The sequence below is a fragment of the Dioscorea cayenensis genome, chromosome 14, assembly GCF_009730915.1.
Source record: "Dioscorea cayenensis subsp. rotundata cultivar TDr96_F1 chromosome 14, TDr96_F1_v2_PseudoChromosome.rev07_lg8_w22 25.fasta, whole genome shotgun sequence".
NCBI lineage: Eukaryota > Viridiplantae > Streptophyta > Magnoliopsida > Dioscoreales > Dioscoreaceae > Dioscorea > Dioscorea cayenensis.
Window position 1 is genome coordinate 18871218 of NC_052484.1, and position 16955 is coordinate 18888172.

The following is a 16955-nucleotide window of genomic DNA, read 5'->3' on the forward strand; positions in this document are numbered from 1 at the left end:
TTTAAAAAATAAATTAATTTTTTATAAAATTTTGTGAAAAAAAAAGATTTTAAGGAAAATTGAAATATCATGGAGATGGAAGAGAATATTTGAAAATTTACAAGTATTAATAAATAATTTTTTTATAATAATAATAATAATAATAATAATAATAATCGATTTATGTTATCATTGGAAAGCGGATGAGTACAAAAGAGCACCTGGCGGGCACCACTCTTGTCCGACAATCAACAAAACTCTCACCTTTTTCCGATTTTAATTCGATTCAAATCCCTAAAATTTTTTTTTATATAAATCCAATTCTTCTCCTCAACCTCCATCACGAATCCATTACCAATCCAGAGCCATACGCCGGCGACGAGCGGAGTCAGAGAAGGAGGAGGGGGATCGGGAGTGGCATCAATGCCGAGCGTCGGCGTGAAGCTTTATAGCATGTTTTTCAAGTTCTTGCTCAAGCATCGACTGCAGAGCCTGAGCCATGGCAGCCCGGAGACGCCCTTCGGCGTCACGTCGCGGCCGGAGGAACCCTCCGCACCGGCCAACCCATCCTTCGCCTCCGATGGCGTCGCCACCAAAGACATCCACATCGACCTGCTGACGTCTCTGTCAGTCCGGATCTTCCTCCCTGAATCATCCCTTGATCTCCCTAGATCTCTCTCCGATGACCCTTTCCGCCCCCGCCGTAGTAGCGATGCGGGTATCGCCGGTATCGGCTGTCCGCCTTCAGATCATGGCCGTCGAAGTAGCTATGACAGCCCAGTGGAGCCCGGCTGCGCGTATGGGGGCTACCTGCCGACGGTCGACACGCGGAGGCGGTCGACCTCTCGGAGACTCCCTGTGATGGTGCAGTTTCACGGAGGGGCTTTCGTATCCGGGAGCAATACGTCGGCGGCGAATGATTTGTTTTGTAGGAGAATTGCGAGACTGTGTGATGTGATCGTGATCGCCGTTGGATATAGACTGGCGCCGGAGAGTCGGTTCCCGGCGGCGTTCGAGGATGGATTGAAGGTGTTGAATTGGCTGGCAAAGCAGGCGAATTTGGCGGAGTGTAGTAAATCCTTGGGCAGTGGGAAGGGAGGAGAGGGGAAGCGGGCTGATGGCCATAGGTACATTGTTGATACGTTTGGGGCGTCAATAGTGGAGCCATGGTTGGCTATTCATGGTGATCCTTCGAGGTATCAACTTTTTCTTTTTCTTTTTTTGCAAGTTTTTTAAATTTCTTATATCTAAGCTTTGAGTTTTTATCTAAATAATTTATGTATTGCGCTTAATGGAAGTGATTTATCTGCATTTTGGGATAAGAAGAGTGTTGATTTTTGCATATTTGCTTTAGTGCCTGGTAAGATCTGATGAGTTTTTCACGTAATTTTTCAAGACCAGTTATGTTATTTGGATCTGATGTTGGCGTTGAGTTTTACTGAGTTTAGAATTTGTTTTGTGTTTATAATTATGACAACAATCTAAATGGAACTACTTGGTTGGTTTTGCTGTAATTTGAGGTGAAAATTGTCTAATGAGCGAGTGAGGAGTCATGCTTATTTCTAGGTTTATTTCTATATGTTTAAGATTTATAGTATATTACTGGTCGACATGTCATGTTTATTTCTAGATGCTGAAGATCATATAGTATGTTACTTCTTGACATTTGGTACAATGTTTGATGGTTCATCAACCTCTAGAATTTGTTGAAATGTCTGATCACTTCTGAAATTTATGAACTATTGTAATGGGAAACTTTTAGAATTTATCACTGCAATAGCTTAGCAAAATGGTTGGTCTTTCAAAGGCACCTAATTTAAACTCCAAATAGCTATCAATGGTCATGGCATTGCTCAAACCTCAGCCTTCACTGGTCTGGTAACAAGTAGCATTGGATAGTAAGTGAAATGTCCATGGACAACTGCAATTGTCATATATCATCAACATATGGAATTCACTGCCTGATGTATGCACCTGTTACAAGAAGGCGTCACTGAAGCCTTCAGGGCATTTATGCTAAGAAATGCATCAAGAAGAGCCTTGCTGATCCATTTGCAAATGCTGGACTAATGAAGAAGTATGGTTTGAGTAACAAAATTCAACACCTCAGTCCATGAGCTGTTTGTGACATCTCATGCAATTGCCATATGAGGCATGTGTATATCCTATAGTATATTTTCCATAATTAATATGACTATATTTTTTTAGCATTATCAGAGATCACACTGTTGAGAATTTGTTAAGGATAGGGAAAGGTGATGATTAGCTTTGTGAGTTCTAGAGATTCCAATGGTAATTTTTTTCATATTAGGAAGTTTAATTGTGCTAGTTGGTACCAAGGATGCTATTATATCCATTGGTTCAAGGGCATGTTTTAACCTGTAATTGCTTCAGTAGCCTGTGGAAGGTGTAATTTAATGTTACTCTAATGCTGGGAAGTTTAATTATGCTAGCTGGCAGCAGGAAAGTTATCTACCATGAACCAGGAAATATCTGATGTGATAATCTGTAGATAGGAAATCTCCTTTAAGGTTTTGCCTTTCTTCAAATCTCGAGATTTGGAGAGAAAGGGATTAGAGGTCCACCTGACAAAGTATGGGATTTTTGCAGTTTCTTTTCCTATTTTAGCTTATTTGAGAGCTGTCTGAGCTAGAAACTGTTTGACACACAATATGCAATGTGTGAGATATATAGTAATGCAAGTGTCCATAATTTATTTAGTCAAGCTTGGACCAACTCTTTCATGCATGGGTTGCCAGTATATCTCTCTTTTTTTTTTGGAGAAATTTATTAGAATTTATTTATTAAATCTTAGTGTTGTAGTGGAGAAATGAGACCAAATTGGAGTTCGAAAATAATTTTCTTTTTATAATATGTTTCCTTGAAAATCCATTGTCATTAATGCCTTTTGTTGTTAGAGGACTAAGCATAATGGCGTGGTTGGTGCTTTTGACAATATAGATAAAGCACTCTATGCGAACTTTTGAATTTGTCTGACTAACTTCAGAAATTGGATATCAGTTTGCTTATGGCATAGGTGTACAAAATTCTGTACTGATAATTACTCTTCCAATTTAGTTCTCTGAGTTATAGATAACTAGCTGTGGAAATGGGCTCAACATAATGGAAAAAAGGGTATTTTTTATTGCAAATAAATAGTTATTCTTTCAATTTATTTCTCTTTGAAATTCTCTTGTGAATCTTTAAGAGGCTTTAAAGATTTTGTCCTTTTTCATCCTCTTTGGGTTACCTATGTGAAGCTGATGGAAATTTTCGGTCCATCCACACTAGATATGACTTCTTCATGAAGTGGCTGAGGCTTGCAGCCATTCATGCTTCTTTTATGGTTTTACTTTTTCCATCAGGAGACATGATATTCATCACTCTTATTAGATCATCTTAAATTTCACCAGAGCGTGCTTTAATTTTGTTGCCATTTTGTATTATATTGTATGGATATATATGACATAATGAAGCTTCACCTCTCCCTTGTTCCTTCAATGTAACAGGTGTGTTCTTCTTGGTGTGAGTTGTGGTGCAAACATTGCCGATTATGTTGCTCGCAAAGCAGTTGAGGCTGGAAAGCTTCTAGACCCAGTCAAAGTCGTCGCTCAAGTGCTGATGTACCCTTTCTTCATCGGAACTGTTCCCACCCGCTCCGAAATAAAGCTAGCAAACTCCTACTTCTATGACAAGTCCATGTGCCTACTTGCTTGGAGATTGTTCTTACCAGAGGAAGAGTTCGATCTTGACCATCTAGCGGCAAACCCTCTCATTCCTGGTAGAGGTCCTCCTTTGAAATGCATGCCTCCAACCCTCACGGTAGTAGCAGAGCATGACTGGATGAAAGATCGTGCAATTGCCTATTCTGAGGAGCTTCGAAAGGTGAATGTCGATTCCCCTGTCCTCGAATACAAGGACGCGGTTCATGAGTTTGCTACACTAGACATGCTCCTCAAGACCCCAGAAGCACAGGCCTGTGCTGATGACATTGCCATCTGGGTGAAGAAGTACATATCGCTCCGAGGTCATGAATTCTCATATTAGATGCTCAACCCATTATATACAGAGGGAAGAGCATCGCCTGCATTTACTCATTGCCGCATTCTAGATTTTCCATTTCCGGCCGATTAGATTGTATTTAGTTGATTTCAATATCGGTGAAGAACTACATCTCTTTACGGTCATGAATTCGAGATTAGGTTCCAAGTACATTATATACAGAGGGAAGAGCATCACCTGCATTTTACTCATTTGTCAATTTGATTTTAAATTCTTATCACTTCACTATGTATCCAGTTGATTCCCTTTAAATTTTGGACGATACCATATGAAACTAGAAGGTTGTGATGCGTTCCCCTTTTAATGTTTAATGTTATATTCTTTGATTCCTTTTTTGTCATATCCTTGTAATATGAAGTGCTCAATATGGAAAGAAAGTCTTGTTGCTATTTGGATGACTAAAATGTTGTTTGATTGTTATTTTTCTCAGTCATGCTTTATGAAAATTGGTCATAGCAATCAACAGTATCTCGGTCTATTAACATCAGGTATTTTGTATAGGGTGTTTGTTTCAAAAGAACCTGAGATCAAATCTCAAAATTCATATAGACTGAGGGTATTAGTGTTTGTTTGGTTTGCTCCACAATTGTGCATGCTAACGTTTTTTATTTTTCTTGTGTTTGTCATTTATTTATTTATTTTAAAAAAATTGATTAGAGTAGGAAAGATAATTTTTAAAAAAAATATTGAGAATGAATGTGTTTTTACTTTTTTGTAATTATAAATTTGTGCTCTATAAATCATATAATACCCTGCAAAACTTAGTAATTGTTAATGTTCCCATAAAACCATTACATTTGTTTCATAGATATATACACATATATTTTCTTGCATACCCTTATTACCAAAAGTAAATTAAATTTGAAAGAAAATTACTGAAAAACATTGAAATTGATGATCCTTAACCATTTTCCTGGGCTAAAGTAGCCATTCTAATTCTCTGATCATGGGCTAAAATAACCATTTTACTCATAAAACATACAAATATCAAATTTTGCACCACATAAAAAAAAAAGAAAAAGATCATGGACCAAAATGGAATAAAAGAAATAAAAAAGTTCTTTATAGTGAAATTCCAAATTTCATAATATTTAAATAATTGTTTCAAATTTTATAATAGGACAACTTTACTGACCGGAAATAAAATAAACGATGAAATCATCTTTGATAATTATAAGGTGTTCTTGAGTCAAGGTACTAGAATTTTTGGAAACAATTAACTATTTTTGCAGGGATATTTATGCAATTACTTTCAACACTAATAATATAAAATAAAATAAATATAAGGGTGTAAATGCAAAAACAAAGACCCACATATAAAACAAAACGCAAGTGCTAGAGACGATACTACCGATAGAAATGGATACCATGGCGATGCTCGCCGCGCGCCCCAGCGCCGCTCCAGCCCAAGCCCCGCCGTCGCGCCGCCGAGCCGGTGCCCGTCCCCTCATCGCCCTCCGCTCCCACTACCTCTCCTCACTCCAGCCATCTCCATTCCTATCCCTCTCTTCTACGACTCCCTGCGGACCTCGCCGGACCCGGCGCAACATCTTTCTCCCCCACCTCGTCGCCTCCATGGTTACCTATTCGCATTCCATGAAACTAATGAAGATGAAGGATTTCAAACTGAAAAGTTGTGTTTTTTTTTGGTGCAGGTGAATGTGGAGGAGACTTATATAATGGTGAAGCCTGATGGCGTTCAGCGTGGTTTGGTATTTGGGATCCTCTTGTTTGATTTGATATTTAGATTTGTGTGATGTGGGATTTGTGAATGATTTGGAGAATTGAGTGTGTAGGTTGGTGAGATTATTTCGCGGTTTGAGAAAAAGGGTTTCTTGCTGAAAGGTTTGAAGATGTTTCAGTGCCCTAAGGAACTAGCTGAGGTATTGCTTTTAAATTTTAGTTCAATGTGATGAAATTAAGGTCAATTAGTGTTAAAGATTGTTGTGCTTTCTGTTTGCTGGTTATTTTATCTTGTTGAGTTAGTGTTACAGTCTACTCAAGGAGCTTGATCTGATTTGGAGGTTATATGGTACTTTTTGTTACTTAAAAATCTCTCTTTTATCTGATGCATTGAAACAAAGGGATACATTGTGAACTTCAAACATATTTCCCTTCTTTTCCCTGTTGGGTTTCCTAGGCCATCATCTCAGTAAAGGCCTGCATTTTGGTTTGTAATGAATGAACTCATGAACTAGATAATGTATCTGTGTTTTAAATCCACTGCAGATGGCTGTGTTTGATTCAGGATATTCATAGAAGTTTGTTGGTTAGCCATTGTTTGTGTTAGATTCAGGGTTTTCAATATTATAAATGTCTAGATGACTTCATGTCTCTTATGAAGTGTAGCTATGGACTTAAAAAAAATTTTGTTCTTACTGAATAGTCAGTACTTTATCTTGACAGAGTGATACCGGTCATTAATTGACCTTCAAGATCAGGGCTTGCTAATTTTATTTTTGTTGGAACTTGCTGAATCATTTCTCAAAATGGCCTTTGGATTGAGGCAGGAGAGGAATGTATCATGTGTTCCTTATTTTCTTGTTGTGTGAAGTTCTCTAGTACTCTTTCATATGAGCATGAGAAGACTGTTTTCTCCATGAACAGATGGACTGCATTGAAAGTCTTTTCCTCATGCTTTTCCGAATTCTATGGTTGCTATTGCTGATGAATTTGTTCATGGCAGGAACACTACCGGGATCTCAAGGAGAAATCTTTCTTCCCAAAACTGATAGACTATATAACTTCTGGTCCAGTTGTATGCATGGTAACCTTATTCACATTGGTGTGCATACATATAGGATAAAACAATATTTCATAGTAATGTATGTGAGCTAAAGGACAATTTAATTCTAAGCACGTTTTTTTTCTTTTCCTCTCTTATGTTTCATTCATTATATTGTGAGGAAGGCTTGGGAAGGTGTTGGTGTGGTTGCATCAGCTCGTAAGCTTATAGGAGCAACAAATCCTCTTCAGGCTGAGCCTGGCACTATACGAGGTGATTTGGCAGTTCAAACAGGAAGGTCAGGCCCCCTTTTAAATAAAGTTGAAGAATGAAGTTTATGTGATTTCTTCTTATTGTGTAGAAAGAGTGACCTAGACTTATACTTGGTGCAGAAATGTTGTCCATGGAAGCGATAGCCCTGAGAATGGTGAACGAGAAATTGGTGAGGCATTTAATAGCTTTGTATATATTCAAATCTTAAAAATTACTTCATGCTTATTTAACTTGAAATCAAGCCTAAAATGCCTGTTTACTGTATATTCCGTTAACTTTAAAGTCAGTCAACTTTGGTTTCAATGTTATATGAATGTCAAACATGAGCTTTGTTAAACCTTTGAAATCATTAGAAGAACTAGATATTCCAAACTTGTTCATCAATAATTCTGAGTTCTATGTAACATGCTGCTTATCATATTTGCATCATCCTCTCAAATTGCAAAGTAAAACTAGTTCTAGGCAGAATGTAAAAGTTTCACTTTATTTAATAATCAGGTGCTTGAAGTATTAGAAGACTTAACTGATAAGGGCACTTAAAGACTCACCAAACTCTTCACAGAAAGTCATTTCTTGAATTAATTTGCTCCTCATGGTTCCCTTATGGCAGGGCTTATTGGCCGGAAAAATAGAATTATAAATTTGCAGAATCCAGCTCAACTAAAATTAGAGATTGTTCCAAAATATTTCATCAGTGAAATAATCATTAGGCATTGGCATGTGTCTTGCCAGCAGGAAGATAACATACAAAAGGATAGGATTGAGGGTTAGAATCATGAAAATATGAAAATAAAGGTCATTGTTTAGGCTATAAAATTTGGGGACAAGCTTTTGATTTGAGTGCTCATATTGAAAGTAGCTTATATTTTCAGCTATGAATGTAACTTCTAATGCCGATCTCGCTATTTCTCACAGCTCTCTGGTTCAACGAAGGCGAACTATGCCAATGGGTTCCTGCTGTAGCACCTTGGCTCAGGGAATGAGCAAACAAAGCTTTGCTTCAAGAATGTCGGGCATTTGATTACGATTTTGTACCCTTAAATCAATGTATTTCTTATTTATGATTTTGGCCATTGTCCATCCACACAATTTTGTGAGGTGAGGTCTGTGGAAGGTCATTGAATTGATCTTCCAGTGTTTTTCTCATCAATGTATCAATTTGTGCGGCTTGAGTTGGAAAATATGAACCTACGAATTTTCCAATTGAATTCAAACTTCTATAAATTTAATGTCCTTGAGCTGTTATGTACTCAGATTGTCATACCTGAATAAAATGTTTTGTTGTCCTTCATTCATAAACCTAGAAAAGGTTCACTTGTTCAATAAAAATTCAATCCAATTGTGTATCTGTTGCATTTAAACAATAAGTCTAGTTCTGAAACACACATTAACAACAGCCAAGAATGAAATTAAACAACATTAAAATTTGTTGTGCTTCATTCATATACCTAGAAAAGGTTCACTTATTTAATAAAAATTCAATCCAATTGTGTATCTGTTGCATTTAAACAATAAGTCTAGTTCCGAAACACACATTAACAACAGCCAAGAATGAAAATAAACAACATTAAAATCTTACAACACGATGGATAATAGACAAACCGCTTCCTGGTGATATTACGGCAATGGATTCTTCTTCACATAATTTTCGAATTGATCAAATCACTCGCCGGAATGGCTATCAATCAGTTTCAAATTTTTGGTAGAAGGATCATCACAGATTTGTTGAGGATTATCTGGAGAAGCCGATAGATTATCAGGACTTGACGCTTTCATCGATGGCTCAAATGCACGCCGAGAACCTTGCCGAAGCTTTGCAAGTGTCAACTCTAAGAAAAGAGAAGATAACAAATGAAAATTCACTCCATTGAAAACCACACAAAGCTAAAGAGAAATTCTAGTTAAATGGTAACTAAAACGTTTAATAAAACTCCTGAGAAGCTACTTCATCGACGTCAATTTTTATAAATATCTACCCCTTGTTCACCTTTTCATCACCAAAGAAAAAAGTAATCACAAGCAATCCAATAACATAGCACTGAGTTCACTGTATTCTCTTATCAATATCCAATTAAGTCATGCATCATTCTTGATTAAGTCAACCATTAAGTTCAAAATTCATCAAGTAAATGAGAGAAATTTATATTTTGAGAAGAGTAATTTGATCACAAGAATGTATGTGCAAATTCATCACTTAAACTACTGCAATAAATCTTTTTCATGAATTGGATTGTATATTAAAATATTTATCAGTGAGAAGATGAAAAATCAATATTAATCCAATTACAAAAAAAGGCAACATTTCTTCTCTTCATTACCCTTTTCTTTAGTTCAATAAAACCATCCATTTCACTAGACTTAAGCACAATCCAAAACAGCCAATCACAGCAAAAGGACAATTAAGCAATCCAGGAAGAAAAACCAACAAAAAAATTAAAAAAAAAATTTGATTTTTTTTTTTTTGTTTTCTCAGACAATATTCATCCAGGAACAATGTTATCCCAATACTAAACATTTACAAGAATCAAAGGAAATTTAAGGACAAAAAAAACCCAAAAAGAAAAACACAAAAAATTAATAGATTAAGCAAGAACACCACATTAAAAAAAAGCCGGCTTTTTTAGACTATATTCATCCAGGAACGAATTCCATCCGAACACTACTGAATCACAGCTGAGGACAAGCAAGAAATTCAGCAAGAAAACAAAAAAAATTTCGATTTTCCAGAGAAGATTCATTCAGAAACAAGCCATTCATACGGATCCACATCCCTGATAAACCTAAACCTAGAAAACATTAATAGATAGAGAGAGGGAGAGAGAGATACATACCATAGATGGAGAGAGCGTCCTCTTTAGGCATCTTCGTCGAAGCTCTCTCCAGCTCCAAGTGCTCCAGCGGCGTTCGCCGCCGCATTCCCAACATCTCTCTCTCTCTCGATCGATCGATCACGATCTCTCTCGAAAAGTACTCATTTTTTTAGAACGCGGCAAACAAAATGAGAGCGGGAGAATTTTTTTTTTTTTTTCATTGTTAATAATTAATAATTTTTATTTTAATTGCTGTTTTTTGAATTATTTATTTATTTTTTTTATTAACAATGGCACAATTTTTAGTATATTTATATCTGATATATATATTTTTTTTTATGTAGTTTTTTTTTTTTTAATGAATGTGACAAATGATTTGATGTGAGTAAAGATCAAAAATTAGATATACAATTAGTGCATTCTCACTCAGTGACATGAAATGCAAGTTACAAATTTGCATATACAATCACGAATTTACTACCACTGCTACATTTAATGAGTCTTTTGAACATTTTGTGATGGACTAATGTTGAGTTTAGATAAAATAATTCATGTAAAACGTAAACCTAAGCATGAACTTAGTTTGGTTTCATGTACACATATATTTAATAATTGCTTTGTATATATGTATGCTAAATAAAATTTTGAGTTTTTCTTGGGTTGGCCGAAGGATAAATTATTTTATAATTTTGCTTGCTCATTTCTCCAATGCAATATGATTTGATTTTGACTCATACATTTAGTCCTTTATAATTTTTTAATGCTGTTTTTCTCTCACTTAATTAAAAGGAAATTAAAAAAAAAAAGGTTTAAAATTACAAAAAAGTCCCATTTTCAAGGCGTTATTCCAAAAATCATCTTGCAACTCTATTCTTAGTAAATAACCTTTTTTTTTATTCTTCATTATCAATAACCACAGAACCTTACAATGCAAAGAAATTCATCAAAAACAAACACAATTATTATCTATCATACTTAAAGCATCAATATAAAATGTCAAATTGGATATCATCCAAAAAAAAAAAAGGAAAAAAGAAAAATTAAGCATGTAGATTCATAGCTTTGTGCTGTAGTCATGACTCAGGCTTCCTGTAAAACTGTCATCTGAGAAACGAAGCCGAAAAAAAAAACAGAGATCTTATATGATTCCAAGAACAAGGAAAAATCTTCACAAGCCTAAACAGAACAAAGAGTTATACCTTTTTAGTCTTCCAGCTTTAAGTAACACTTCTTCGGCGATCGGTCTCCAAAGATCAGAGCATGAGTAATTGATGCCCAATCCAACACTTAGTCCTCTCAAGAGTTGAATTGTTCGAAGAACACAAAATAACTCCTCGGGAAAACTCTGCAGTGAATAAACCGTAAAGTAGTTCAACGATAAACCAATAACCAAATGCCGCATGAATATTTTAAAAAGGACATGATTCAACCCGATATTTTTGGATTATACTGTCATGAGAGGGTTCAAGATCTCTGTTCTGGAACAATTGCAACTGTTTTTCTAGTTATGCAATAGAATAGTGATACATTTGTAATTCTATACCTCGACACCAACTTTCCGTATTGAAGAATCTTCGGCGAATGGTGACATAATTGTTACTCCGAGTGGAAGCCTGGTATCAAACATTCTCTCAGCCAAATGAAACAGTTCTCTCTGTTCATCATCACAGTTGCTTCGTGTTTCTATGCCAAGCTCCCTGTGCGTCGATGGGAATTACAAGCCACAATATGGTCAAGAAAACAAAGCTTTGTATTCCGAAGAGTAACAAAATTAACAAACTTTCAGATGAATGGTTCTAAGAATGGAAACAATTAAAGTTCAAACTTAGCATTGTGGGTGAGTAACAGAAACAGTGTTATACTTAAAACTTTGTGAGGCTTTTGGGATGTCCCTGTCAGCAAGTGCAAGAACAAGCTTAGCATATCCAAGTCTTAAGTCGTCTGGAAGTTGCTTTACTTGCCCATAATCAAGCAACGCGACCTGTAAAAAACAATTGTAGATCATACAACCAGGCAAAGAAGAAGTCATTTTACATTATAGTTCAATATAAATTTGAAAGGGTTGCAATCTACAAAACAAAGACCTGTGTTCTCATTGTTAGAGAATTAATATGACATTTCTGTCAAGCAATATAATTTTTTAACAATTCAGTAAACGGATAAAAGTAAATTGTGGCATGAGGTTTATGGGACAGCCTCTGCACCTTCTCTTCCTCTTTGTTGGTACAGAGTAGTGCTATCCAAGGATTTATGCCGTATGAAATATACAACCCTCAAATTCCTCCATGCATATTATAGACTCTGATGAAACTTTCTTTTCAATACCAGGACTTCCAAATTGAGGAAACCTCTGATTGTAAGATTAATGTTGATATCTTCAATAAGGAAACAATAGGACTTACTGATGTCAAGGGATTATTTAAAGCTCTGTGCAATTCTATGCTTCATGAAATACCAAGTTGTGAACAGCAACAAAGAGTATATCACAGTAACAGACTCGCAAATAAAGCGTGCCACAATGAGTGGAATGACTTATCACTGAGAAGAATACTTCCCTTGCCACGTTAAGAATGCTCTGTGTAATCTTGTTCAAACTGGAAAAATATTTCTTTTCCTCTAGACCAAAAAAGCCAGGACTTAATTACTTATGTTTTAGTAATTTGAGAAGCTTCCTTGTTCTTTGAGAATTTCCCTCTTCTTAATGCCATCAAATGAAGGAAGTATCAAGAGAGCTCTAATCAACGGAAAGGGTCCTTTCTCCTTGTCCTCTAAAGATCATACCTTCCAGGAGGGAACTCCACTTATTCTCTCACCTCAGTATCACCATTCAGTTGGTCAGATGTAATGCAGCAACAAGAAACACATCATGCAGACTTTGCTATTAAGCTTTGGTGTACTCCATGAGAAGAAAGAGAGAGCTTTAAAGTAACCCTTCATGCCATGGGAGCTATATAGACAGCTACCAAACTATTGATAAAACAGGAATGCTATTTATACAAACCAGACTTCCCAACTGAGACGCGTAGTATATATCAAAGAAAAGTAATAGTTATTATTCAGTTGGAAGTCTAGTTTGCACAAATAGAATCATTCCCGATAAAAATACAAAGCTGCCAAAAATGTTTGAGAAGCAACCAAGAAGTGGACCCACATTTGCAAACAAGCAATCTCTGGTCTAAATTATATGACAGGTGTGGGAGTCATCAAGGCATGAATTGGCCAGGATTGAAACTAAAATTCAGAAACCATCTTCCTAACTTACCTTGATACAATATATTAACTCATGTTGATGATTGTTCATTTTGTTCATGTGATTTCAAGGTTATAAATAAGCTATTGCAAATTATTTTAATGACATAAGTACTAATACACTTGCCTCAGAGTCCTTGCATATCAGGATGTTTCCTGGATGCGGATCTGCGTGAAAAAAACCATCCTTCAAGATCATTTGGCCATATGCTAGTGTCATATTTTTCAGAATTTTCCTGCATTAACACCAAACATTTTGAAGAAAATCAATCTAGATGGCGTTAAATTTACAAACTTATGACGGAAAACGCAATTTATTTTTTGTAAAATTTTTGTAGAGACTTCACTAGGACATATGAGAACTCAAAACAAAATTCCAGAAAAAATTATGTTTCTGCATCCATTTGTTTAAGCAACAATGCATAAATTAAACAATGTTTGCACCTTAAACAGAATGTCTACACAAATTGGCTATGATTACCAAAATGAAGAGCTCAAATAGAAGAATATATTGAACACATACGCCTTTCGGAGGAATGGTGGTCTTACCAAAAGTCAATATTAACAATTCAGCAAACAATGAAGTCTTACATCATTTTCTCAGAAACAAGAAAGGAATAATGTGACAGCTAATGATAATATAGAGGTCTACCGTTTCGCCATTGATGCTATCCTCCCACCAGGATCTATATGTCTTTTAGCCATTTCATCGCCAAGCTTCATTATGGGAATCCCATCTATGAACTCCATTACTAAGACCTTCCTAACAAAATAAAAATATAACTAGAAGTTACAATTTCCAAGCAAATTAAACTTACTAAAAAAAACTTTTTTTTTTATTTGTATGAGTAGATAGCTAGCACTGAATTCCATCATTTGAAAATCATACCTGGTCACCATGCCACCAATGACCCGCGGCACTATTACAGGAGATTTTTTATTGTTAGAATCAAGAAAATCTCGGATTCTTTCCATGGCCTCAGCCTCCCGCAAAAAATCAAATTCGTATCCAATCTTCATAGCACATAAAACCACAAATGGGTGAGAAGGACAATTAGAAACAAACAACAGTAACAGAACAAATCAGAAATTGTTATATCTCAAGAAAATAAATTCTATCAATATCATCAACTTTTCCTGAAATCAACCAACAGTTCTAGCATGAAAATATGAACAGATTTTGTGGCAAGGAAATTAAGAAAGATTTGCTCTAGAAACAAAATTCATCATAATAATGAATATAGAACATGACATTTTTGGTAGATTATTCCTTAAACCAAGCACCTAATCTGACATCAAAAGTAGCTGAGATAACAAACAATACAGTAAGTTGCCCAGCACATGCTCCGAAAGAGTGCTACATTACAATAAAGAAGCATGACAGTGATGACACAAACCTGTTTTTGAACCTCTTTAGTGAGGGAGAATAAATCAAATTTGATATCTGTCTTCTGTAGAAACAAAACAAATGCTTGCAAGTTGTGGATATCAACTGTCATAAGATGCTGAACTCCAGGGTGTTGCACCTTCAATGTTTCTAATGGTTAAAACAAGATATAGATTCTCCTAAAGTACAAAAAAATAATGTCTGAAATATGAGTCACCTTAACAGCAACATCAGATTGTGCAGATCTCAGTCTTGCGCGATGAACCTATGATTTATCAGAATGGAAAAGATCAGGAATATTTCATCATATTGACAGCACTTACCTGTGAGTAATTTTGCCATTATTTACTATTTGATTAGTAAGATAATTGAAGAACCATTCAAATTCTCCAACAAATAGCTTAAATGAAAGATAAAAAAAAAATGGATAATACATCTAAATTAATCTTATATCCCCATGGTGGCCATCATGCAAACCACTTCTCCCACTTTAACAATTTAACCATTCATACCAGAATTATCCATCTTCATAAACTCTCTGAAAGCTTTATATAAATACCTGCGCAATTGAAGCAGATCCGATAGGATTAACATCAAATTGTTCAAAGGTTTCATCAAAACTTTGGCCCAATTCACTTTCCAATATTTTTTGGACAACTTCAAATGCAGTTGCAGGAGCCTGATCACACAATGTGACAAGTCTTTTCACCCATGCTGCTGGAGCCAAATCAGGTTTTCCCAATATCTGAGCAGCCTGATTAAAGACAAATCAATGTATATCACAAAATCAATTCTGATTAAGATTATTTGAAAGCAATAAACAGAAAATTAGATGAAAATCCTATAACCACAAATATTTCAAAGAAGTGAACAATCCCGTCCATTTCAAAATTTCCATGGTGCGTACACCATTAAATTCACCACTATTTGATACTGTGCTAAGTTATAAAGATTATTAAATGAAACCTTAAAAAAAAGTAATACAGACAGGGACTTCTTCCATACCATAGTAAATGCAAGAACCAAAATTCAGAAATCCATCAAACCAGAACAAAAGGAGACGCCTTTCACCTTAAGAAACAGCCCACCGAGCTCAGAACAGAGAGAGTACATCTTCTCCGCAGCAACCTCATGCTGCCTCTCCCACAATGCCTCAACTTTCTCCCTATCTCTCACAAACCTCGCACGCAATTGGCACACCTGAGATCAAAAAAAGATTAAAAAAAAAATCCTCACAGAGGCAATTCAACAAGCACCTTGAGCGCAAAAACCAATTTTGAAAGATCATATAGAAACAAGCCTTGTATCCAGTATAGATGTCAGCGGCCCGGACCCAGAACTGGACAGAACGATGCCATGGCACCAAGCGCTCTGAGAACCTCTCATGGAGGTCTTGAAGCTGGAGAGAAGGCAGCATCATCTTGAAGCAATGGATGGAGAAAGCTCGAGTCTTTGGAGTGCCTTTTGTATGTGGCCTGCAAAGCTACAACACAAAGAACGTGAGAGTTTAATGGTTTATTAACATTTTCTCAAAATTCATGGGATGTTTTTAAAAAAAAATTAGGAAAAAATAATTATTAGACCTTACAACTTTTCAAATATCTCTGGCAGTATCTATGATAATTCAATTTCTATTCAGTTTTTTTTTTTCAGTTTACTTATTTTTCAGTCTCTATATCAGTTTATTTATTTAAAAATCTAATTTCGCCACATTTATGAAATATATTTTTTATTTAACATTGAGTTTTCATTTAAAATATAACTTTTTTGTTACATATTTGTTTTTTATGTTTAATATCTTAGCTTTTTGTTTACTATTTTATGTTTTTATTTAAAATAATTGGGGCATTTCTAACAAAAATATTGAAAAATAAGCTATATCAGAAAAATACAGGATATTTGGAGATATGAAATAGTTAAGAAATTTTTTTGATCAAATGAGAAAATTAGAGGGATGATCTGAATAATTTTTTTTAAAAATTTTAAGGGATAAAAGATAAATATGGCAAAATTTGAAAAATTAATAAATAAAAAAAATTGAACTACTAGTCAATAGTATCAATTTTAGTTTTCTACAATAAAAAAATATGAAAATTAGTTTTTATATAAAACTAACGCATACAATTGAATTTATGTATAGATAAAATTACATTATAAAGAAGTCTAAAATTTAGATTAATGTTTCATTTGTACCGAATAAATTATATAGTTTATTGTTTTGCATTAATTTACCTATTTTTTTATTTATTTTTCCGTAAATTGGACACTATATATGTTCATATGGACCACCATGTGATCCCATGTCCCTACCAAAAGCAAAAGACCAAAGTTAAATAGAGATATTTACTTTTATAACTATATATCTATATATATATATATATATAGGTTGGTGTGTTTATAATTGTATCAAGTGAGTCTCATTTTTGTGGTGTTATTCATAATTGTGCACTTTGTAGTGGTATTTTGGCAA

The 16955-nt window shown here is 35.1% G+C and overlaps 4 protein-coding genes across 4 annotated transcripts; 2 read left to right on the forward strand and 2 right to left on the reverse strand.

Moving 5' to 3' along the window:
• The first annotated feature begins 237 nt into the window (after positions 1-237).
• On the forward strand, positions 238-4291 carry LOC120276421 (probable carboxylesterase 11). Its single transcript, XM_039283156.1, has 2 exons — positions 238-1175; positions 3489-4291. Exons 1-2 carry the CDS (start codon positions 403-405, stop codon positions 4024-4026), a joined length of 1311 nt encoding a protein of 436 aa, XP_039139090.1. The 5' UTR covers positions 238-402; the 3' UTR covers positions 4027-4291.
• Positions 4292-5383: 1092 nt separating this feature from the next.
• On the forward strand, positions 5384-8284 carry LOC120276526 (nucleoside diphosphate kinase 2, chloroplastic). The gene is made up of 7 exons (XM_039283287.1): positions 5384-5619; positions 5697-5753; positions 5838-5924; positions 6728-6808; positions 6952-7064; positions 7159-7208; positions 7955-8284. Exons 1-7 carry the CDS (start codon positions 5401-5403, stop codon positions 8020-8022), a joined length of 675 nt encoding a protein of 224 aa, XP_039139221.1. The 5' UTR covers positions 5384-5400; the 3' UTR covers positions 8023-8284.
• Positions 8285-8516: 232 nt separating this feature from the next.
• LOC120276527 lies at positions 8517-10033 on the reverse strand. The gene is made up of 2 exons (XM_039283288.1): positions 9871-10033; positions 8517-8868 (listed from the first exon to the last, which is right to left on the reverse strand). The coding sequence occupies exons 1-2, from the start codon at positions 9962-9964 to the stop codon at positions 8702-8704; spliced, it is 261 nt and encodes an 86-aa protein (XP_039139222.1). The 5' UTR covers positions 9965-10033; the 3' UTR covers positions 8517-8701.
• A 707-nt stretch (positions 10034-10740) lies between these two features.
• On the reverse strand, positions 10741-16006 carry LOC120275114 (aarF domain-containing protein kinase 1-like). Its single transcript, XM_039281611.1, has 12 exons — positions 15786-16006; positions 15557-15685; positions 15045-15239; positions 14703-14750; positions 14496-14624; positions 13988-14112; positions 13751-13861; positions 13226-13334; positions 11712-11830; positions 11393-11546; positions 11049-11194; positions 10741-10953 (listed from the first exon to the last, which is right to left on the reverse strand). The coding sequence occupies exons 1-12, from the start codon at positions 15903-15905 to the stop codon at positions 10950-10952; spliced, it is 1389 nt and encodes a 462-aa protein (XP_039137545.1). The 5' UTR covers positions 15906-16006; the 3' UTR covers positions 10741-10949.
• Between the last annotated feature and the right edge of the window lie 949 nt (positions 16007-16955).